Source organism: Euprymna scolopes, chromosome 25, assembly GCF_053919585.1.
Source record: "Euprymna scolopes isolate OS-2025 chromosome 25, ASM5391958v1, whole genome shotgun sequence".
Taxonomy (NCBI): domain Eukaryota; kingdom Metazoa; phylum Mollusca; class Cephalopoda; order Sepiida; family Sepiolidae; genus Euprymna; species Euprymna scolopes.
In genome coordinates, this window is record NC_136506.1 from 82,923,357 (window position 1) to 82,950,856 (window position 27,500).

Here is a 27,500-nt window from a genome sequence, read left to right on the forward strand (position 1 = left end):
AGTCGTAGACGACAAAACACGTGTCAGTGGATAATTATATTTTAAAAATAATATATATATATGCCGCTCCCCATTTAGGGGGTAACAAATTGGTCAAAGGAACAATTATTCTCAACTCGCATTTAGGTAAAAATGCACTTTCGTATAAATAATGTAATTCGTTCAATGAGTATCGCTAACAAAAACAAATAAAAACATTTATATATATATATATATATATATATATATATATATATATATATATATATATATATATATATATATATATACGGTCTCTGGTAATCGATGATCATCGTATAACGATTAGATCACTGTGACTGACGTCAAAAACATTTTAAAATAAAATGTTTTGATTCAACGTTATTTCTCGCGGTTAATGTTAGCTGATTGGATACGGTCTCTGCTATTCAAGTCGGAGATGGAGATGGCTTGTGTTGCCAGGTTCGAATCTATCGACTGGTGTTAATCGTGACATCCTACACTGAAGATTCCCGAGAGCATGAAACACTAGTGTCTGTAGGTATTTTATTATTATAGTAAATAATTATGTATATACATGTAGGTATGTATATATAAAGAGAGAGATAATGTAGATAGCTAATATATATATATATATATATATATATATATATATATAGAGAGAGAGAGAGAGAGAGGGGGGGACATAATCAAATAGATATATTATGTCTTCCCTCCCTCTCTCTCTCTCTCTCTTTCTCTTTCCCTCTCTCTCTCTCTCTCTCTGTCTCACTCTCTCTCTCTCTCTCTCTCTCTCTCTCTCTCTCTCTTCCACTTAGTGTCTTTGTTCATTTTATTCACTGTCATCCATAAGAACCCGACCGCCCTAACCGGAATGGACTTCCGGTCGCAATGGTTGAATCCAGATTAATGTTAAAAAAAAAATGAAAGAAAAAAAAAACGAATTCACTCATCGCCCAGGACACAACAATTCCGATGATTGGCACAGACTAATAAAAGCGCAATTTTATGATAAGTAATTGACTTTTGATATCGTCGGTGTCACGCGCCTCCCGCTCTTTTTCTCGGCCAAGATGGTCGGCGCGTGTGTGCTCTATCAGCACTCACAGATTCCGGGCATGATCTCGCAAGTCGCCAAGACTTCAGCCTTATTAACGCTTCAGCGAACCACCACAGAAGGTGATGTTCGCCGAATCAGACACTGATGGATTCTTCATGCCTAGCGTTTGAATACGCAGTTTAACGTTTCTGTTTTTTTAATGAAATACCATGCACACCACCCACTAATATATATATATATATATATGTGTGTGTGTGTGTGTGTGTGTGTGTGTGTGTGTGTGTGTGTCTTATAAAAAATTAAACCAATGAACAATCTTATATATATATATATGTGTCTCTTTTTTCCTGTTTTTTTATAAGTATATATATATATATATATATATATATATATATATATATAAAAGTATATATATATATATATATCTTTTTCTTTGGTTATATAAGTATTATGTATATATATATATATATATATATATATAAGTATTTATCTATATCTATCTCTTTTTCTTTACTTATATACGTATGTATGTATATATATATATATATACATATAATTCTTTATCTAACTGTCTCTTTTTCTTTATATATGTATGTATATATATATATATATAATTATATATATATATATCTTTTTATTTCTATAACTATATATATAATACGTTTATGTGTGTATATATGTTACACACACACACACACATATATATATATATGCATATGTACATGTGTATATCACGTTGACTCATCGGTTCTCGTCAGATCACCGAAGTTAAGCAACATTGAGTCTCACTAGTACCAGTTGGCTGACCATTTGGGAATACTAGGCGCTGTATGTGCTCTCTACTAATCGAGGCATTATTTTCAGTTACCTTTAACCTCCATTTGCCTCTGGTATTTTACAACGTCAACTCAGAAGAGATGTGGTTGGTGATTGCGGAACTTTTGCCGCAAAAATGCACGCGCAGGCTAACTTACGGTGGGCATTTATAGTCTGGTAAGACTGAAAGATACTGCCATATATATATATATATATATATATATATATATATATATAGGATACGTATATGTATATATATAAGATATATATATATATACATATATATATAGGATACATATATATATATATAGGATACATATATGTATATATATAAGATATATATAGGATACATATATATATATATAGGATACATATATGTATATATATAAGATATATATATAGTATATATATATACATATAGGATATATATAGGATATATATAAATATATATATATATATATATATAGGATATATATAAATATATATATATATATACATATAGGATATATATAAATATATATATATATATATACATATAGGATATATATAGGATATATATATATACATATAGGATATATATAGGATATATATATACATATAGGATATATATAGGATATATATATATACATATAGGATATATATAAATATATATATATATACATATAGGATATATATAGGATATATATATATACATATAGGATATATATAGGATATATATATATACATATAGGATATATATAGGATATATATATATACATATAGGATATATATAGGATATATATATACATATAGGATATATATAAATATATATATATACATATATGATATATATAGGATATATATATACATATAGGATATATATAAATATATATATGATATATATATACATATAGGATATATATAAATATATATGATATATGATATATATATATACATATAGAATATATATAAATATATATGATATATATATACATATAGGATATATATAAATATATATATGATATATATATATGTACATATAGGATATATATAAATATATATATGATATATATATATATACATATAGGATATATATAAATATATATATATGATATATATATACATATAGGATATATATAAATATATATATGATATATATATATACATATAGGATATATATAAATATATATATATATGATATATATAGATGTACATATAGGATATATATATATATGATATATATATATACATATAAGATATATATATATATGTATATATACATATAAGATATATATATATACATATATGATACATATATACATATAGATACATATATATATATATATATATATATATATATATATATATATATATATATATATATATATATATATATAGGACTCTATATATAGAGATGCAGGCAAATTTGGGCATATTGTATTGGTTTTAAAATATAGGTTGTTTTTACAAATTGTCATAAAATTTTAACGATAATCTTAGAAAAGCGTGCAATTTTTCATGTAGTTTCGTTCCACAGAACCAAAGATATGAGCATTTCAATATTCAATTTGGCTACGAGTATATATATATATATATATATATATATATATATATATATATATATATATATATATATATATATATATATGTATATATATATATATATATATATATTATTTATTTGTTTCTACCAGCATTTGTTTAATTTTCAAATTTGAGCGGTTATCGATCGTCCTTCTGTCGGCGTTATTGGGCACTGATTTTTAAAATTCTAACTCAAAGAGGATACACTGAGATTACTTAGAACCAAAAACATACATTAAAAGAAGTTTAAACACAAATAAATTTATTCAGGTATGGAGTAGGGTCTTGCCTTTGGTAACGTTTATTTGTTGCATATTTGTTTATCATTTCTTTTCTTTTTATCTTACTTACAGTAATGAACATCCCAATCCGATTTTATTTTGGGGGAGGGGGTACCTGTACGAGTTTAAATGTTGATATAATTTTCTTTTTAATCTAAGTAAATCTTTAGAATATTTTCTCTTTATTTACCGTTTCCAAGATTTTGATGAACTCATCGGTAATTTCTATCTATATTTTTTTAATTGCGTCCAAAGAGAAGTGCCATTAACTTTAATTATTTCAGAAGAAGCCAATGACATACACCGCCAATGTAGAGCTCGCGCCAAAGAAAGTTATAACCCCCATTCAGAGCATTTAAAACCTTTAAATAATTAAGAGAACTCCCTCGCATGGCGGCATATAGACATTTAGCGAAGATATGTGAAAAGTTTACAAAGGAAATAAGAAAGTTATCTCTCGAAAAATACATAAAATAAATTAAACTCTGTAAGCAATGTTAAAACTGAAAATGCGATTTATAACTGATTTTGTAGCCCTTCTTAGTTTTATAATAAGTAAATGAACAACTTCTAATATAAAAAAAACAATTTGCGTTTGTTTCATTTTTTATTGTAAAAAAAAAAAATTAAAGAATCAGTTTGGAATCGGAAATAAGGCTAAAATTATATAGGCAATACCGATTCCAACACTCAAACAATAGGCACTTCATCATATCAGTCCATTAACCAATGAACATTCGCTATACCACAGTACCTGAAGACGATCCATGGGAGTTGACAACTTTTGTAGCGTTTTGGGGAATATCTCTTCTCTTTCGAAGAAAAAGCGAGAAAATTAGTCCGCTATATTGAAAAATAGACAAAAAAGAATACGCAGAGCTTAGCGCTAATTTTACAAACGGACCCATATATATATATATATATATATATATATATATATATATATATATATATATATATAATATATATATGTGTGTGTGTGTTTATATGTATGTGTGTGGGTTTATATGTATATGTGTGTGTGTTTATATGTGTGTGCGTGCGTGTGTGTGATATATGTATATGTGAGTGTGTGTTTATATGTATATATTTATATGTATATATATGCATACTTATATGTATATATGTGTATATATATGTATATATGCATACATATATGCATATATATGTATATATGTAAATATATATATGTAAATATATATAAATATATATATGTAAATATATATAAATATATATATGTAAATATATATATATGTATATATGCATATATATATGTATATATATATGTATATTTATATATATGTATGTATATATATATATATATATATATGTATATTTTAAGCCCCCCTCTTTGGGTAGAGCACTGTCGTAAATAATCTCATCCGCTACTTAATTGGCTGAAAATGCGAAGCTCGTTGTTTGTTTGTTTACGAACAGGCGATTTGAGCACTATAAAAGTGGTGGCGGGTGTCTATTTAAATAGGCATTCCAACGAGTTATTTACGGGCGTCAATTCCACGACGGTTCTAGGTTCAATCCTTGGCTTGGGAGAGATGCTAGTCTAGCGGCACTGATGAGTTGTGATACAACGAAACAGGACTGTATGTCGATGACTACAAATATATATATAAATCGGGCGAAACGTTGAGTATCCAGGTCCTTCCACCTCCATTTTATTTCATATATATATATATGCATATATATGTGTGTGTATATATGTATATATATGTGTGTGTATATATGTATATATATATGTATATATATGTATATATGTATATATATGTATTTATATATGTATATATATGTATATATGTATATATATGTATATATATATGTGTATATATGTATATATGTATATATATGTATGTGTATATATGTATATACATATATGTATATATATGTATATATGTATACATATATGTATATATGTATATATGTATGTATAAATATGTGTATATATGTGTATATATATGTGTGTATATATATATATATATATATATATATATATATATATATATATATATATATATAATGTATTAAGCCAGACGTTTTTATTTAAGCAAACACTGCTTCATTTATCATAAATCTTATGTTTAACTGTACCGTTTTTTAATTTTTCGAGTTTCCTGATAAGTTTTCTCGTATCAAACAAAAAACTATATGTTCCGTATGCACATTTTTTCCTCATTTTAACACAACGCTTCATATATATATATATATATATATATATATATATATATATATATATATATATATATATATATGCATATGTACATATATTCTATTTGTGTTCACAGGAGACATGTTTATCGTGCCCTGAAGAAGCTGTATCCGACTCACGCTTGCAAGGAACATCGACGTGTCTTTGAAATGCTGGAGAACGAAAATGTTTACAGTGAAAACAAAGTTCCACAACTCGAAGATGTTTCCAACTTCCTTAAAAGTAAGATTCCATTTGTAATTTTCGCAGCATCTCCGAAAAATGTAGACTTATTAAAGATGAACTCATAAAATCTCTTTGATTCTAGACGGACGTAATTTTTTAAGTTCAGAACCATATATGATGTGTTAGGGGGTGTTAGTATATATCGGGTACAATATAATAAACAGAAATAGAAATTGGCCCTATAACAATGATAAATACGATATCTGCATGAATTAAGTCATATTTAAGCGTATTTCACAACCAAGCAACGACGTACAGCATGCTAGAATATATATACATATATATATATATATATATATATATATATATATATATATATATATATATATATATATATATATATATATGAGAGAGAGAGAAAGAAAGAGGGAGAGTCATCCACATACAGTACTGTTTCGCTGTTTTACAGCTCATCAGTGCGGCTAGACAAGCAACTACCTCAAGCCAGGATCGAAACCCGATCACCCAAACGACAGTCGGAGCTTGTAACCGTTGCGATATGGATATGATTGCAACGTCTTGTCAGACGAGTGCCACTCCCCTAGACACTTAATGTCTACGAGTCCAGAAATGACTTTTTTTTCTTAGTCCTACTGGTGAATTCACACGCTCACGCAGGCATGATACTGAAGACAGCCATTGAGATCAATTATTACATGTTTCCAGCATTTCAAGCCTCCATGCGTCATAACTTTTCCATCGCCACAGGACCATTTTTATAGACAAATGCCTGAGGGAGTATCTATACACAGGTTATGTTACAGAGTCTTAGCTGTGTACGACAGCTAAGTCTCTCTCTCGGTTCAAAATGTTGAGATCCAGCAACAAGCAAGAGCAAGATAGCCAGCAACAAGTTAAACTGCAGACCAGCTTAATGCGGGTACTGGTCTCCCGCTTTATAGTTTTTTAAATCAGAGATTTGCTTCTCCTAGAAAGGTTGCCTTCACAACAGCTTATGGGAGCCCTCTCCACCCCAATATATATATATATATATATATATATATATATATATATATATATATATATATATATATATATATATATATATATGGTCCATGATGTTTATAAGCAAGGTGTACAGAAGACATGAAGGGAATGAATGTCATTTCGTGATCAAAGAAATGTGCTACAAGTCAGACACATTCAATATCACTGGTAGTTTTTACTAATAAAGGTGGCATCAACTCTATGCAAAGTATAATAAAGTCCAAAGGGTGTCCACTATTAGAAATCCTTTTTTTTACTTTTTTTTTGATGAAAATGACTTTTTTCTTTCGTTTAAAAAAAAATAAATGTCGCATTTGAGGTAAGAGTCATGAAACCAGCTGGATAATATCTTCAATGAATAACTTCGCTGGGCGGCTGAACAATGATCACCAACAAAAGACCAGAAACAGTCAAGGACGAAGCTATCCCAGAACAATAGAAAGAGAGGCGGTTATAGCCCCACTCCCAGGCGGAAATAAGGTAGAAGAACAGGAGTTGAACGTTCGGAAAGTGAACAGTTGAGTTTTTGGGAAAACTGCGAGGCAGTACCGCTGCTGCGTATCTCAGACCAGATTGGCTCCCTTTGGGACTCTCAGCCAAGGGACTTTCTTAATGGAACTTGTTCTCGATTCGATCATACCAGATAAATTAAAAACAAAAAACTGTGGCTATAGCTTGTTACCGAGAATACATATCCCATAACTTCATCAGTTTAGGAGTTTACCATGCACATATTCAGAATTAATAAAACTCCCGTTCACATACTGATACAGGTAAAATTATATTACCTAATAAAACTCAAAATTTTATGTAGAGTTGGAGAATATATGTCGCATAAAATTATTAATATTTTAAGTTATATGTACTTTAAATGTATTTTCAGTATAAGGTTGACATTCACACAACCTAATATACATGCATACACACAAACATATATATATATATTTGTAGAAATATATCTTCTTATAATACATACAAATCCTTATTTACGAAGCTCGATGTAATTACAGAGCAATATAGAAAATAAATGACAAAAAACTATATTTTAAAATTCATGATGTTGGTCATCTTATAATTTATTCCTTTAATTCAGTTGCCGATTACGATTCTTAACAGCATCTGCTTCGTAGCGCAAAACCAATCACTTAATTATTATATCAATCAGTGAATCTATTATGCCCTTAACGTATATATATATATATATATATATATATATATATATATATATATATATATATATATATATATATATATATATATAATATAATATATATATATATAATATATATATATATAAAATAAAATAAATAAATAAAAATTACAATAAGTTTACCAAGGTAATCAAAATGGTAAACTTAAAATATATTATAAATATTAAAGAGTTAATAGAACAAGTTTTTACTTTGATCGGTCTAATGTATGGAGTGCAACGACTACACGTCACTACCAGTCTGGTATTGTATTTTCTTCCTCACTGGTAGTGACGTGTAGTCCTTGCACTCTATACATTAGACCGATCAAAGTAAAAGTAATAGTGCCATTACTAGAAACCAAACATTTTTCTTTTGCCTCTTATTTCCCTTACCTCACCCTCTTTTTAACCAAGTAAGATCTGTGACTTACTTGTATTTTCATTAAATACTTTTATATGCAAAATCCGATCCCGCATTTTGCTAATTCCTGCCCTCTGATGAGAAGGAGAGTATTTCTTCGAAACTCCGCGGATTAAGGACTATGGACTTATCTTGTGCTTCCTTTTTTAAAATTAAATATGTTTTTAACTCTTTTTCAAGATGTCTTTTAACATGTTTTATTAATCATTTGTTCATATATATATATATATACATATATACATATATATATATATATATATATATATATATATATATGTATTAAGTAATGTGATTGATAATTTAAAATTTAAAAATCAAATTATAATTAAATTAAAAATCCGTTTCATAAGAAGGAACAACAACAAAATCAATTATCTATACGATAGTTTCGGAAAACAATACAAATGTCGGAAATCGTATAGATAATTGATTTTGTTGTTGTTTCTTCTTATGAAACGGATTTTAAATTTAATTATAATTTGATTTTTAAATTCTAAATTATCAATCACATTACTTAATATTGAATTAGCTCTAGGATATTTACCTATCGAGCTTATTATATATCTAAATTACAACGAGCACTTTCTCTTTCCTGTATTTTAATTAAACTAGTAATTTCACTGTTACATTGAAATACACTCAGCTCTTTAGACTATTGTTCTAATCTCCTTTAAATTATATATATATATATATATATATATATATATATATATATATATATATATATATATATATATATATATATATACGCTACGGTATTGAAATGAATTAGATTACACGTTGGTGAATCTAGTGGTTTCAAGTCCTATAGAATACTGGAATGAAATATTCATATAAGGGTAGTCATGACGGATTTCCTTGCAATGTGCACCGCAATTACAATAGCTTGCTATGCTTAACTTTTGAGGAAATTTAGATAAGTTATCAAAATCAAAAGATAGAACAAGATCAGCAAAGATATTCGCCTCCTGTACGACAACACTCCAGTCCACAACACGCACGTCGTAAGATCAGAAGCCCGACTATGTTGCTATAAAACTATCCCGCTACCCTCTTGACCTTGCGAACCCTAACTTACACCTTTTTCTTGCCATGAAGGTGGTTTTTCCCCTCCAAGGAAAGCGTTTCCCAGATGAAGCAATTTTGATTTTCGAAGTTACGTTGGAGAAGTAACTTGGGGTGTTTTAAAAAGTCTCCAAAAATTTTAATAAACAATGGGAGAAATGCGTAACTCTGGTTGGTTTCTATAACTGTACCAAATGGCGTTGCTCTACTGCGATGAAAAGCATTACTTGTTAAAAAAACTTTTTGTACATTTACTATGAAATTATTTACATTCACTAATTTTTTAAAGTTATCCTTTTCTCGGTATCTGTTAAATAAAATTAAAAAAAATGGCGAAGAGAAAAAGAACAATATCCTTGAGTGCTTAAGTTCTATAGGGGTTTGTCACGACAACCTGGCATGAGAATATTTTTCCCTACAAATAAACCCTAACTAAATATTCAAAATACCATAGTATTCGCGGCCCAAATGAAATCGCTTCACTATGACCAGCCCACACTGATCGTTATGAAGAATGGTGCGCTTTCTTAAAGTGTAACAGATAAAAGTGGATACTCATCCAGACTAGATGAATTCTTGTTCTAGAATTCGGTAAAACCAAGAAACCACAAAACAGATATATTGTGACATATTTAAATAATCAATTGGGGAAAGGAAAATTGTGTTCTCAACTTCTTTATTAGCTCAGTGTTGTAGAATAAAAGGAAACTTTGAAGGAATATTCAAATATCTATGTATATCATATAGAGATTAAGTGTTGCCCTGAGAAGTAGGACTCTTTCATTTCTCACAACTTCGACTGGAGTAAAATAAAACAAAAAACTGAGAAAATATTTCTTAGAAAAAAAAAATAACCACAATGCACCGCAATTTCTCGAAAAAAAATGTAGTGATTTGCATTTATGAATAAACATGCACAAGAAAAAATAGAGTGAAACGCACAAAGAGTTAAAAGTTTTCGAACTCATGGAAAACAGGAAATTATCGGCGAAAGACGCACGTTTTTTTTGTTTGTTTTTTTACACAGTGATCACCACTTATCAAGGCCCGGGAGCCACTCAGGGATAAGGGTTATTGCAAGTACATTACGTTTGTGTGGAGATTTGATGAAGTGTTTACTTAAGGGAGCGCTTCCTTAGGAATTTGTTAACGTTGGACTTGAAGACATCCAAGTTGTAGTCCGGTGGGAAGCAGGCAGACGGAACAGAGTTCCACAGGCATGCAGTTCTAAGAAAGAAGCTTTGTTCATGGAATCCACGTTTTGATTTAGGCACAGATAAAGAGTGGGGGAAATTTTTCACAGTGGATTCAGCTAGACGGGTGTTTTTCGTGAAAGATTGGCGATGGGGGACCAGAGATTGGAGTTCAGACGAGCACCTGCCATGGAAATAACGATAAAACAAGGATAGGCTCGCAACATCTCTTCTGTGGGAGAGAGGTTGCAGGGTAGAGAAAAGGGCATCCCCCACTAAGCCACGAAGTCTATTTTGTACTCTGTCAAGGCAGGATAGGCTGTTTTTCGCAGCTCCTGCCCAGATATGGCAGCAGTATTCCATCCTTGGACGTACTTGGCTTTTATATAGATAGAGAATTGCATCAGCAGTGAGATATCGTCGGGCTAGTAAGTTTAGTTTCAGCGATCGAATTCAAATATTCAAGAGAGTGGAAAAAAAAGTATACCGTGAATACTCGAGCTGATCAAGGATGAGATTACGGCACTAATATTAAGATTATTTATAGTGTTTGCTTACATGCATAATTACAATTGCAGTCACCAATATTGTAAGTATGTTTTCATTCTACCTCTTTCTCTCTTTTTTTTTTTTTTTTTTTTTTTTTTTTTTTTTGTAAATTTCATGGTGACGTGTTCAGGAAAGACGGGTTTCCAATTACGCCCTGTGGCTGGTTTGCTGTCGGCACGCGACTTTCTGGCCAGCTTAGCATTCAGGGTGTTCCAGTGTACCCAGTATGTTCGTCACAGTTCAAAACCCGATCATTCACCGGAACCGTAAGTAGAAGCTTATTCGTCAAGACTGCTCATGTTTTTTTCTTTCTTTTTCTTTTAACCTATAAAATGGAAATCTCAACTGAACGATTAATTTATTAAGCGACTTTCTTCTTACAAAATAAATGAAAACCTTTTTTTGATTATTTATTCCACACGCGTATTGAGCACTTTTAGAGAAATTTGGTTTTACTTTCATGTTAGTAATGTACATTAGCTTAATATATATATATATGTGTGTGTGTATGTGTGTGTATGTGTGTGTGTGTGTAGTTTAACATGTTGCTGGCTATCTTGCTCTTGCTTGTTACTGGATTTCAACATTTTGAACTGAGAGAGAGACTTAGCTGTCGTACAAAGCTAAGACTCTGTAACAGCATCTGTGTATAGATACTCTCTCAGGGATTTGTCTATAAAAATGGTCCTATTTTGGGCTCATGGACTTTAAGTGTCTGAGGGAGTGGCACTCGTCTGACAAGACGTTGCAATCATCATATATATATATATGTATATATATATATGCATATGCATGTCGATGCCTGCGTTCAGTCTCGAAAGACAAAGAATACCCCCTGTAGGGGCAGCTGCGAATGTAATTGTGTGGCAAGGGTTGCGCAATAACCAACCACACCTCTCCTGAAGCGGCACTGCTTGAGTCCAGTTGCAAGGAGAAGTCCAGGACGATGAAACGATTAAGAAGAGGTCGAGTTGGGATTGCGCAACTTTAGCCACACAACTACACGCGCAGCTGCCCCTACAGGGGTATCCTTTGTCTTTCGATACTGAACGGAGGCATCGATTACTATAGCCAAGGTCACGCGGTTACATCCCAGAAATATATCGTTTGCCAGGACATATCAGAACATCTGTACACATCGGCATGTTTTTTTTATACAAATATTTAAATATTAAAACCAAAAGCTAATTATTTCGACTTTTAACTTGAACAAAGATAGATGGATCATTTTATTTGCATGATTCGGACTAATCTGAATATTATCATCAAAATATGCATTTTTCATTATGTACATATTAGAAACATTATCCTATACATCACTAATACTATTAACCGTTCTCATTAGTTAATGACCTCGTCTTTATTTTGCAGGGATTGTATTCATGAGCTTTTAGGTCATGTACCAATGTTGGCGGACCCTGATTTTGCAGAGTTCTCACAGGAAATTGGACTCTCATCCTTAGGTTCTTCCGATGAAGACATTGAAAAGTTTGCAACGGTAATTATTTTCTCATCTTTCTCCGCCACTGTGTGTGTGTTTGTATATATATATTTATATATATATATATATATATATATATATATATATATATATATATATAATGTACGCGTATATATATATAAACGTATGCATATGTACGCGTATATATATATAAACGTATGCATATGTACACGTATATATAAACGTATGCATATGCACACGTATATATACACGTATATATACACATGTATATTTATATACATATACATACGTGTATATATATACAGGTATATATTTTTATATATATACATGTATACACGTGTATATATATATATACATATATATACAATTATATATATATATATATATATATATATATATATATACACACACAGGTATATATGTATATATGCCGGTATATATATATATATATATATATATAGGTATACACGTATATATATATATATATATATATACAGGTATACACGTGTGTATATATATACATGCATACACGTATATATGCATATATATACACGTATATATATATATATATATACACGTATATATATACACGTATATATACAGGTATATATGTGTTATGTATATACATGTATACATATACATGTATATATACATATGTATATGTATATATGCATGTATATACATCTATACATACATGTATAGGTATATATGTGTGTGTATATATATATATATATATATAGATATATATATATATATAAAGTAATTATATATATACTTTAGCGCAAAAAAGGAAGTCCACACTTGTCATTTTTACAAAAATCGCAAATTTAAGTTAAACTGAATGTAAATGGTTAAACAAACTATACCTCATTCGATTCGCCTTTTATTCCTCTATAATTTTAATTACGTCAATGTTAAACATTGACTTCAAATTGAGAAGGCAAAGAGAAACTCTGTACAATGGAAACTTGTTATTTAAATGTAACTTTGGAAGAATTATGCAGTACAAATACAACAAGAACACAATGAACTAGTTAATACTTAGTAGCATAGCCTTACTGCAAATTTTGCGAATTCCCTGAATAAGTCTGCGGCAATAAGCAGGTGAAAGGACATCCGACTTCTTTTTGTTTTTGTCCGAAGTTTTTCCAGAATTGAAATTTCATCATTACATTGCTGTTGCTTGATGTAATGCCATATGTTTTCCATAGGATTGAGGTTTGGAGATTGTGCAGGCCAATCTAAGCACGGAGTATCATTCTCTTCAAGGAATCTGTTGACATTACCAGCTGTGTGAATGGGAGCATAAAAATGAGATTATTATCCAAATTCCGGCCAAAGTTTGGTAGAAAATGCTCAGTCAACATATTAACATATATTAAATTAATTCATCCTTGCAAGCGAACTATATACCTTGGACCATTGTCACTAATAACGCCCCACACCAAAACTGAACCTTAATTACATTGCAACGTTAAAGGGTTAAATTATTCATCCTTCCTTAGACGAACGTACTGCCTACCATCACTGCTTTTGAGCATTGTAGTCATGTAAAAGGTAACTCTAGGACGACCAGATTTAGGGGCATCACGAAGACTGCCGATTTTTAGTGCTTTTGCACAATCATTCGTACCGTTTTCTTATCACATTTCAATTTGAGACCGATTTCTCGATTGGACAAACCAGTAAAGTTGGAGATTAGAGAATTCCTGACGATCACTAAAGGAAAGTCGAGGCACATGCACAAACTGTTGGACCAACAATAAATACGATTAGAGATGCTTTGTTGTCTGTAACTTGGATATTTTAAGCTGCTTTTAAGCTTATTTGTTTAGTTTTTTTAAATTAACATAAATGCTAGGATACTTCAATAAAAAGACAAATATAAACTGGTAAAATTATAGAGGAATAAAAGGCGAATCAAAGGAGATATAGGTTGTTTAAACAGTTACATACAATTTAGCTAAAATTTGCGGTTTGAAAAAAATGACACGTGCAGACTTTCTTTTTGGCGCCACTGTATGTATATGTACATATACAAGTATATGTATATGTACACACATATATATACATGTATATGTATATAGTCTGTTTATTATACAAACATTATATCTAGGAAACCAATATATATGTATGTATATATACATGCATATGTATACGTAGGTATATATGCATGCGTCTGTATATATACATATATGTATATATATACATGGATATGTATATATATACATGTATATGTATATATATACATGTATATGTATATATATACATGTATATGTATATATATACATGGATATATATACATGTATATGTATATATATACATATACATGGATATGTATATATATGCATGTATATGTATATATATATACATGTATATGTATATATATATACATGGGTCCTGGATATGACCTTAAACTATATCCAGTGGTGAGGCCCCCGCTTGCAGGCTTTGGGGAGTGTGGAGCCACCCTTTAATTGCCATTGCTCCCAGATCCACTCTGAGCTGGAGTGGTAGTACCTGTTAGGGTCCCAATTATTGGTTTAATAGAAACCGACTTGAAAATAACAAATATATTCTATTTAAAAAAAGATTCTTTAAAATCTTTGGATTCGGCATTAAATAACCTGAAAAGGGTTGATATGCCGTAAAACAACCAACCAACCTATAAACCAACCATACATACATACATATGTATATGCACACACACACACACACACACATATATATATGCATATATATATGTATATATATACATGTATATGTATATATATATATGTATGCATATATATGTATATGTATATGTATATATATGTATGCATATATATGTATATATACATGTATACGCATATATATATATATGCATGCATATATATGTATATATATGCATGTATATACATACATGTATATGTATATATACATGTATGTATACATATGTATGTATATATATTATATATGTATATATATGCATATATATGGTTTATATATGTATAATACATACACACACATATAATATATATATATAAATATATATATATATATATATATATATATATATATATATATATAGTGCATTTTTATGATGAGAGGAAGGAAACAGTCCAGTCATAAATTTGTTTATTTTTTTTATTTTTTTCGGCGAACGCTAATGTATCTGGCCTTTTTAATCCTTCAAAGAAGGCCACAGGATGAGTAGGCTGATACGTAGCGAAACAACAACTATGAGGATAAAGATAACACTTCTCAAAAGAAGGAATACACAAAATAAGAGAAAAAGCTGCTTGCATGCCGTAAAACTTTACATCGCAACAGTTTTGACCTCCTACCAAACGTAGACAAGCTCTTCCAACGTTATTATTAAGTTGACCTCAGACCTGATAAGCTGTACCCATTAGTAAAAAAAGAATTTACTTCGATTGTAAAATCTGCAGTGAAAGTCAGTTGTAGCTTTTAATAATAAAAAAATGATTTTCACATTCTGCTGCTGCCAATGTATAAACATATAAAATTACTAATGTCTGACACGTAAGAATCCACTTCATATAAGTACTGGAGTCAACATTTGATCTTAAGTTTCAGCGATACGTACACATTATAATGCGTTCATGATAGAACGTTCATTAAATATGCGTTTATAAGCTTACTAGTAGGGAGACCACACGTTACTTAGGATTGAATGATGATCAACAAATGTTTTACAATGCTATATCTTTATTGTCATCGAAATCAGTGAAATCGTCCATTTTTTTTTCAATCAAATCGATTGATTGATTGCTCTTGTTAGAGACCCATCGCGGTGCATTGGAAGTAAGATTCAGATTCCTTTACGCAGTGACTTAATCCACAGTGCATTGTAGTCTACATTGTTCTGTAGAGAATCTACTGTATATTGTATAATATATATATATATATATATATATATATATATATATATATATATATATATATATATATATATATAAAAGTGAAAGTGTTTGTCTGTATGCATGTGTGTCTGTGTGTCTGTCTATGTACATTTCCCTACGCAATAACCCCGTCAATTTTCAGTCTAAAAACTCGAAATTTGATATACCGGAAGTGAGATTTGGGGAAATCATTGTAATATGTTTTCGGCCAGAAAATTGGCTGTTAAGAGGTCAAAGTTCAGCGATTTGACATTTGAGAACTATACCAAACTCCTCCGACAATTTTGGGTATAAACAATTGAAATTTCAGATATAGGTCCTTTGGACATGGATCTAACTTAATAACTTGATTTGAGCCCAAAATAATAAATGTTAAGGGGTCGGAATAGGGATCAAAGTTTTAAAAAATTTGACCTCTGCGGACTCTACTAAATTACTCAGTCAATTTCTGGTCTAAACATTTGAAAATTTACATAAAGGGTATTCAGAGATAGCGCAAGCTTTTAATCGGTTAATTTGAGCTACCAATATATAAATGCATATATGTTTGCATGCCTGTCTAAAACTTTAGACAGAGGCGACGGATTTTCACAAGATTAGTATCGTTTTGAAGCCTGATCCTTCAGACGACAAATACCGAAAAATTCGCTAAAAATATTAATTTCTTCACCCTCAACTGGGCACTTTTCAATAGGGAGGGGTTATTTTTTTTTCGACGATATTTTCGAAAGTCATCCCCTCTTTTTGATTGTCTAGCCTTAATTTTAACCTACATCCATTCCGATTTGGCGTTGTCGTAACAGCAAAGACGTCATTCACCCCCCGTTCTTTTCCTCCTTCGAGGTACGGGTTCGAGCCTGCCTTCCAACTACAACTTTTTTTTTTTTTTTTTTTTTGCTCAACACCCCCCTACAAACACCCGGGCAACGCTTAAATGCTGGAATATATATAAGAACAGAGCTGTAAAGTACAAATTTACAAAAAGTTTTTATTATTCGGTAATATACTCCAAACATGGTAGCTAGGTGCTCCTTAATCCGCGGAGTTTCAAAGAAGGCTAATTCTTCTCATCAGGGAAAACTTAGCAAAATAATTAGATATTCACGCTAAATATGAACAGTTCTATGCATTTGCTGGTTAACGCATAGGATGAAACTAAAAGTATTATAGGTTCAGTCGCAAAGCTTAAAAAGCATAGGAATATAAATATGGAAAACAATTCATGCGAACAGTTGATTTAGAGTTCAACATTAAGATAAAAAATTATATATATATATATATATATATATATATATATAGAGAGAGAGAGAGAGAGAGAGAGAGAGAGAGAACGGTTTGAATTAAAGTGCAAAATGTATCATAGTTCAATCGTGCTCTAAACAGAAACATTCATTCCGAACGCGCTACCGTCATATCAAAGAATTTACTGTTAATTTTATGTGCCTTGCCTTTCTGCTTGTACGTTGATAATGTCTTGAATTGAATTGAGTTTAAAATGAAAAAAGTCAAGTATCATGGTTCAATTGCGCTTCAAACAAAAACGTTTATTTCGAACGCGTTCCTGTCATATCAAAGAACCTACTTTTTATTTTATAGGTCTGGTCTTTCTGCTTGTGTGGTAATAAAACGTGTCAAATGTACTTGTAGTGTTAGGCTGTATAACTTTGGTCAGAATTGGCTATTCCTTTTTGCATCGGATTTTTTCGATTGCCAAATACATAAAGTATATTCGTATGAATCTCATAAGATCCACCCACTCTGTCTGTCTGTCTCTCACGCTCTCTCTCTTTCTCTCTCTCTCTCTCTCTCTCTCTCTCTCTCTCTCTCTCTCTCTCTAGACAATGTTTCTTTTATATAATAGTAGAGATACTATTTCATAACTGGTTTGTATACGTCCTAAGAAAGTATCCTGTATCTCTACAAAGCCACCAATTCTCTTCCGGGTTCTTGCTTCCCCAACTGTACTGACATGCAGAAGTTCAAATGTAATATGAACAGACATCTTGCTGCTCAACTCCCTATATAGTATCCCTGCAACTTATGTCTCTGATAGTAGCCCCCAACATCAAAGTGGCACTGTGCCTTGTTTGGAGCGAAAATTTAATTTAAAAAAAGATTAATTATTATTGTCACGGCTGAGGAGCTACACAAGTTCAATTATCACCGATCATGTTCTCTTACCATCTTATTAACTCTAATCCTCGAGTGGCCACCGGGCATTGATAAGTGGTGACCCTCAAACAAAATAAAAATCCAATGCTGCTCAGAGCACCTTTTCCTACCTTGACAGGATATAAAGCCAGCTTCGAAATCTAGTGGACGATCTTCTTCTTTCCTCCTTATTATTTCTTTTCTTACAGAAAGGACGTTGCGAATTTACCTATCGTTATTTTCATGGCAGGTGCCCGGCAAGCTTTATTTACGCCTCCTCTACAAAACGTTCACAGCAACAACTGTCAACACTTTTCGTTACATTCTATACATCTGTGCCAAAAAAAAAACTAAACAAAAATTCCATGAACAAAGTTTCTTTCTAGAACTGCTCGTCCATGGAACGCAATTTCAAGTTCCATGTAAACACTTTCTTGTTTGATGTGAGTATGACTATAAAACAAAACAAACAAAAAAAAAGAAAAAACTACCCATTTGTGAAAACAATGTCGCGGGGCGATTCTTCGGATGACTATAACATGGCCGTTTTCAAGTCCAATGTGAACAAGTTCTTGTTGATCTGAACTCTTACTCAAATTCAACCTAATTTCCACTATTACCGATCATCACTGATGTCTAATCCTTATCCTCGAGTGGCCTCTGGGCCTGATCAAACGGTAACCCTATAGTTATATATATGTGTGTGTGTGTGTGTGTGTGTGTGTGTGTGAGATATGTTGGAGTCGGAATTTTTTATATACTCGTAACTTTTTCACCGGTTCAGACCGGCATCCACAGCGAGTGTAAGTGGAACGCTGGTGAGAGAAACGAACACTAGAAAGTTTTAGTAGTAACAGATAGGTGTCAGCGGCTGTTAGATCCGACATGGAGCACGGGCGAGCCAGTTGCTGGGGTCAGTAACTATGATTTTAGGGGGACGGGTGAATCGAGGGGTTACGATAAGCATTTTATGATGTTTCCGCTTGTATTAAAGCTAACTGCGTTGAGTGTGGGTTTAAGCATTATATATATATATATATATATATATATATATATATATATATATATATATATATATATATATATATATATATGGATTCTACTATTTTCAGTATTTAAACGTTTGTTTCATGGTGTATTATATTTGTGTTTTGGGCTAAGATTTGCCTGACTTAATAAGGCAGACAACTGTAATCAAACAAATGCTTTCTGTTCTCTTTAATAATGTTTGTTTAAATGAAAAAATGCTACCCAAAATAAACACTATATATATATATATATATATATATATATATATATATATATATATATATATATATATATATATATATATATATATATATATTGAAATATGCATGTTTTGATCGATGTTGTGAAATATTCGTGTCTTTTCTTTGTTTTACGCATGCGTGTTGTGGTGTGTCTGGATTTTTATTTGTTTTATATTTTTCGCTTTTATTTTTATCTATTTCTATTAAAACAAAAACACGAATTTTTTAGATGTGGATAAATAATTTCGACTGTATGTATTTCTCGGACTACTATTCTCATCTGGGTGGTTATTTAGTGTCGGTCGTCTGCTGCTATCAGATCAGTCTGCCTTAAAATACTTGCTCGCTGGCTTAAAATGCACCTAACATTGATATTATTGTTCCATTTTATACTATGCAAAACTCAATCATGTCCTGCAAAGTCAAAAACAAACAGTTTTATTCTAAAAAACAATCAAACTAAACATTATCAACGACTATTCGAAGATATAAAGAACTTAAGCAAAAAGAAAAAAGAAAAAAATCTTATTCCAAAATTACTGGATTCGGCATTAAATAACCAGAAAAGGGTTGATATGTCGTAAAACAGAACAACCAAACCAAACATTATGAATAAATATTTGACAATACAAAAAACTCGAATTACTGGATTTGGCATTAAATAACCCAGAAAAAAAAGCGTTTTGTTTCGGCCGATGTAACCTCCAACTTTAACTTGAAATCTTTTTGTCAAACTGCAGAATTTTAAACTAGATTTGTCATTTAATCCATGGTGTATATTGTTCTGGTTCCACCAGGCATGATTGGGCAGAAGTGTTAATTTATTTTATTTTTTAGTTAATATCGCCTGTACTAAGGATGGAACCTCCAACCTCCCGAAAACTGTCACTTAAAACTGATCATTAACCAACGTCTTTAACCGTTACGCCATGGGTCTTTGTGAACAAATCTACTATAAGTTTAGCGCCTTAAGCTTAATCTTGTCTAAATGCGGATTATTAATTATTACTTGTTCCTATATAATTAATATTATCTCTATCCGGTTACGGCTGACGAGATAAGAACAATCTACCACTTCTATTAAATAAACGGTTTAGTTCGACTAGAATTCTATCAACGTAAAAAAATGACCCTGCAGAAGATTAGAGGTTACATTGGCTAAAATATAACAACCAAGCTGATGTTGCTTCTTCTGCTGCTCCAGGTAGAAATCAATGGTAAGCAGCTGTTGCGATGACGCACCTGCAAACGTTATTGAAAGAGGTGGTGAGCGCTGGAAGTCTGGGGGAGAATTGTTTTCGGCGAGTAATCCCGGATGACCTGCGTGAGAACTCCTGGTGAGTTTTTATTTATTTTTATTTTAGTGAGGGTAAAAAAAGGATGGAAAGACCGAGAAGAGAAAGTCTCCGTTGGATGAGTGCAAAAAGAACTGGGACCGGGGTGGGGGGGGTATTGCCATCCAAATTCGAGTGAAGGCCAATGGTCGTTACCAGTGAGTAACCAATGGCAAAAGGCTGTTTGGATAACGAAAATTAATTTGCAAAGGTTATCGATAGAGGTAGAGAGTTCTGGAAATCTGGGGAGACTTGTTACGCAAGGACCCATGGCGCAACGGATAAAGTACTAAGTAAATAAAGTTCTGTATAAAAACCTTCTAGATATTTAGCCCTCCGTCCGGGCAAGATTAATGTAATATAACTTTGAATTACTTATGACTGATGAAAGACAAAAAATGCTATCGTCGTAGATTAAATAAAAAGTTCCGTTCGAAATTCCGTATGGATTACTGAGTTCCACAGTTTCCCGAGTTCAACAAGATACACCTAAAGAAGGTCGAAGGTTACATCTAGCGAAATTTTGTGAAAATTCGACTCAAGCTGAGAACAAGAGTCCGAATGAGGTTTTTGATTTTTTTTTTTTAGATGGGGATTGGTTATTTGTATTATTTGAAATCTTCGGACTACTGTTCTCATATTGAGTGTCATTTTCACAACGTTTCGGTCGAAACCTTCGACCTTTTTCAGGTGCATCGCAGAAAATTTGGACGGAATATAAATAAACAGATAAAATATACACTAATAAGTCAACACACACACACACACACACACACACACATATATATGTATGTATGTATATATATATATATTTATATATATATATATATATATATGCATACGTATATATTTAAAAACATGTATATATATATATATATATATATATATATATATATATATATATATATATATATATATATATATTTAAATATATTTATATATATAAATATGTTGGATGTGATAACTAATCACTACACATATGCAAACATGTTTCAGTGACCACCCTGCCAGGGAAAATCACCTCATCAAGCCAAGAATATCCACGAGAGTCTTGGCCTGATGAAGTGATTTTCCCTGGCAGGGTGGTCACTGAAACATGTTTGAATATGTGTAGCCATTAGTCATCACATCCAACATATTTATATTACTCTGTCTATATATATATATATATATATATATATATATATATATATATATATATAGTAATAATAATTAGTAATAAATAGTGGTATTTACAACTAGAAATAAAATAGGGCCAAGGCTCCACAAATTCATACCAGAATTGTCCGCCGTTGTTAAAGTGACATTCTCCTAAAAGTGGAAGGTTCAATTCTCAGTGTGGGTGACTGGAAAAGACCATTGCAAATTACTTAGGACCTTTTGGCTGACAGAATAAGAGCATGCTACCCTTGTAAAGTGAATAAAGTGTTCCGTCCGAAATTCCATCCAGATTCCCGAGTTCGACACTGAAGATGAGAACAGTAGTCCGAAGATTCCAAATAAGACGAATAGTCAGAATAAGCTAAATAATATCAATTATCAAACCTCATCTAAAACAGAAACATTTTGTTTATATAGAATTTCTGGTGCATCTTCAATGGTTGATTACTTTTTAATGGTTCGAAATTTTTTTTTTTGTAATTTTTTTTTTCTTTTTTACTTTTCGGCCATTTTGTTATTTGCGCAATGGACATTTTGATAAATCAATGACGCTTGTATGTGCTGCTGATTGTGTCTTTCTTTTCCCCTTTCTTTCTATCTTGCTTTCTTTCTTATATCAAACAAAAAAATATATATACGAAAAAATATCGGAAAAATCACCTTCAATTTTAAGTGACACTAAGTATTTTTCGGACCATTACTCGCGACACTTTCACTTTGCGGCATGCGATTAAAGGCTAACATTTATTGATGCTAATTTTCAAACTAGTCATTTACGTTGTTATATACAAGGTGTCCCCACAAAGATGCCACCCATGAAATCGTTCATAAAATTTACAATTATGTCTGCAGTCCGATTATGCTTGGTACAAACAATCTTAAGTCTCTGTCTGACTTGTCCACTAACTTTCGCTCATAAATCTCCAACACTCTTTTCAACGAAAAGCACACTCGAATACGCACGTGCAAAACTGTTAATAACCCTGGCACACATTTTAACTTGACTGGCTGACTCTTTGTTCATCTATCGCTGCATACTGTGCATCTTTGCAGATTCCCGTGGTTTAACATAAATGTTCCCAAGTTCGACAAGACGATCGAAGGTTACATTAATCGAAACGTTGGGAGAATATAAATTTGGGTAACAACTGAAGTTTAAAGAAATCTAATGTCTATTATTTCATTTATCTGTCTTTATAACATCTTATTAAGGCCGTAGAAACTTGCTACTTTGTTGCTTATTAACAATTTACTTACACAGCCGTTTGTATAGGGTGTCCAAAAAGCCACTAAAGGGTGCGGAACTTAAATAGATTATTATTATTATGTTATTTATCTCTTTTTAACAAAATTAGAGATACGTATGATTTATACTTTTTTGAACTGTTGTGTAGTAGACGGAACACAAGAAATTATTTGTTTTTTATCTATCTTTATATCGATATATCTATTTGTCTATCTTTTTATCGATATATCTATTTGTCTATCTATCTTTTTATCGATATATCTATTTGTCTATCTATCTTTTTATCGATATATCTATTTGTCTATCTATCTTTTTATCGATATATTTATTTGTCTATCTATCTTTTTATCGATATATCTATTTGTCTATCTATCTTTTTATCGATTATTCTATTTGTCTATCTATCTTTTTATCGATATATCTATTTGTCTATCTATCTTTTTATCGATTATTCTATTTGTCTATCTATCTTTTTATCGATATATTTATTTGTCTATCTATCTTTTTATCGATATATCTATTTGTCTATCTATCTTTTTATCGATTATTCTATTTGTCTATCTATCTTTTTATCGATATATCTATTTGTCTATCTATCTTTTTATCGATATATCTATTTCTCTATCTATCTTTTTATCGATATATCTATTTGTCTATCTATCTTTTTATCGATATATCTATTTGTTTATCTATCTTTTTATCGATATATCTATTTGTCTATCTATCTTTTTAATGATATCTCTATTTGTCTATCTATCTTTTTATCGATATATCTATTAGTCTATCTGTCTTTATATCGATATATCTATTTGTCTATCTATATTTTATCGATATATTTATTTGTCTATCTATCTTTTTATCGATATATCTATTTGTCTATCTATCTTTTTATCGATATATCTATTTATCTTTTTATCGATATATCTATTTGTCTATCTATCTTTTTATCGATATATCTATTAGTCTATCTTTTTATCGATATATCTATTTGTCTATCTATCTTTTTATCGATATATTTATTTGTCTATCTATCTTTTTATCGATGTATCTATCTGTCTATCTATCTTTTTATCGATATATCTATTTGTCTATCTATCTTTTTATTGATATATCTATTTGTCTATCTATCTTTTTATCGATATATCTATATGTGTATCTATCTTTTTATCGATATATCTATTTGTCTATCTATCTTTTTATCGATATATCTATTTGTCTATCTATCTTTTTATCGATATATCTATTTGTCTATCTATCTTTTTATCGATATATCTATTTGTCTATCTATCTTTTTATCGATATATATATTAGTCTATCTTTTTATCGATATATCTATTAGTCTATCTATCTTTTTATCGATATATTTATTTGTCTATCTATCTTTTTATCGATATATCTATTTGTCTATCTATCTTTTTATCGATATATCTATTTGTCTATCTATCTTTTTATCGATATATCTATTTGTCTATCTTTTTATCGATATATTTATCTACTTATCTATATATATATATATATAACTTTTTATCGATATATCTATTTGTCTATCTATCTTTTTATCGATATATCTATTTGTCTATCTATCTTTTTATCGATATATCTATTTGTCTATCTATCTTTTTATCGATATATCTATTTGTCTATCTATCTTTTTATCGATATATATATTTGTCTATCTATCTTTTTGTCGATATATCTATTTGTCTATCTATCTTTTTATCGATATATCTATCCATCTATCTATCAATCTATCTGTATTTTTATCGATATATCTATCTTTTTACTGATACATCTATCTTTTTATCGATCTATCTATCAATCCATCTTTTTGTCGATATATCTATTTGTCTATCTATCTTTTTATCGATATATCCATCTATCTTTTTATCGATCTATCTATCTTTCTATATTTTTATCGATATGTCTATCTATCTATGTATCTTTTTGTCGATATATCTATCTATCTTTTTATCGATATATCTATCCATCTATCTATCTATCTATCTGTATTTTTATCGATATATCTATCTGTATTTTTATTGATATATCTATCTCTCTTTTTATTGATATATCTATCTATCTTTTTATCGATCTATCTATTATTTTACTGATATATATCTCTTTTTATCGATCTATCTATCAATCCATCTTTTTGTCAATATATCTATTTGTGTATCTATCTTTTTATCGATACATCCATCTATCTTTTTATCTATCTATCTATCTATCTATCTATCTATATTTTTATCGATATTTCTATCTATTTATCTATCTTTTTATCGATCTATCTATCTTTTTATCGATATATCTATCTATCTTTTTATCGATATATCTATCTATATTTTTATCGATATGTCTATCTATCTATCTTTTTGTCGATATATCTATTTGTCTACCAACTTTTTTATCGATATATCTATCTTTTTATCGCTATATCTATCTATCTATTTATCGATATATCTATCATTTTATCGATCTATCTATCAACCTATCTTTTTGTCGATATATATATTTGACTATCTATCTTTTTACCGATATATCTATCTATCTTTTTATCTATATATCTATTTGTCTATCTATCTCGATCTGGCTATCTATCCATCACGATCTGTCCATCTATCTAACTGGCGAGATAAACAAGAGATGAGATATGATGATGTGTTGATAAAAGTTGTCAAAACATTACTGAGCTATATAATAGACAAGTTTCATCGGAAGCTCTAAAATAGCTGATCCGGAAGGACGTGGTTCTCACGTGATCAGGTTAGCTGTCTATTATTTTATTTATCTCATTATAAAAAAATTGGAGATACGTATTATTTATACTTTTTCGAACATTATTCATTGTTTATCCACAAAATCTTGTTCTTTTTTTTAAGTTCACTTTCTCCGGAAGTCATTTGAATTTCTTATGGATCAAAGTCCAATATTCAATGTTATCACTCAACAACATAAAGTAATCTATCTTAAATTGTTCGTTAACGCGCAAATAGAAACATGTTATTGATTAACAAAAATAAAGAGTAGGTATAGTACACCTTACTAAGGCAGTAGAAACATGCCGCTATGTTGTTTACCTACCGCTTATATAAATCGTCATTGACCGTCAAATGATTTCAGGCATCATTTTGTTGACTCCTCGTCTGCTTAGCCAGACAAACAAAACTACTCGCGCATGATACAGAATGGAGATGCTGAGATTTCAAGGTTTTATTTAGAGAGAGATTTTACTTATTGAAGGGCGAGACTATGTAAGTTGTTGATTAATTATTTGCTTGTTTTATTTTCTTAACTTAGTCTCGGAGATGGGAATTACTAGACGCAGACAGACAGAATCTCGACGTAAAATTCGCTTAGATTATCTTTATGTTGTCAAATGCATCTTATCTGTATCACTCCAAATGAAAGACATACTAGA

General features: G+C 30.5%; 1 protein-coding gene across 3 annotated transcripts in view; it reads left to right on the plus strand.

Annotated features, from left to right (window-relative positions):
- Nucleotides 1-27,500, plus strand: part of LOC145247470 (tyrosine 3-monooxygenase-like) — a 650,093-nt gene that overhangs the window by 554,033 nt on the left and 68,560 nt on the right. For all 3 annotated transcript variants that reach the window (XM_080109266.1, XM_080109268.1, XM_080109267.1), the window contains 3 exons: nucleotides 5,997-6,142; nucleotides 11,683-11,818; nucleotides 12,924-13,050. In XM_080109266.1, the coding sequence (XP_079965392.1) occupies nucleotides 5,997-6,142; nucleotides 11,683-11,818; nucleotides 12,924-13,050 (409 nt within the window). The remainder of the gene's footprint in view (nucleotides 1-5,996; nucleotides 6,143-11,682; nucleotides 11,819-12,923; nucleotides 13,051-27,500) is intronic.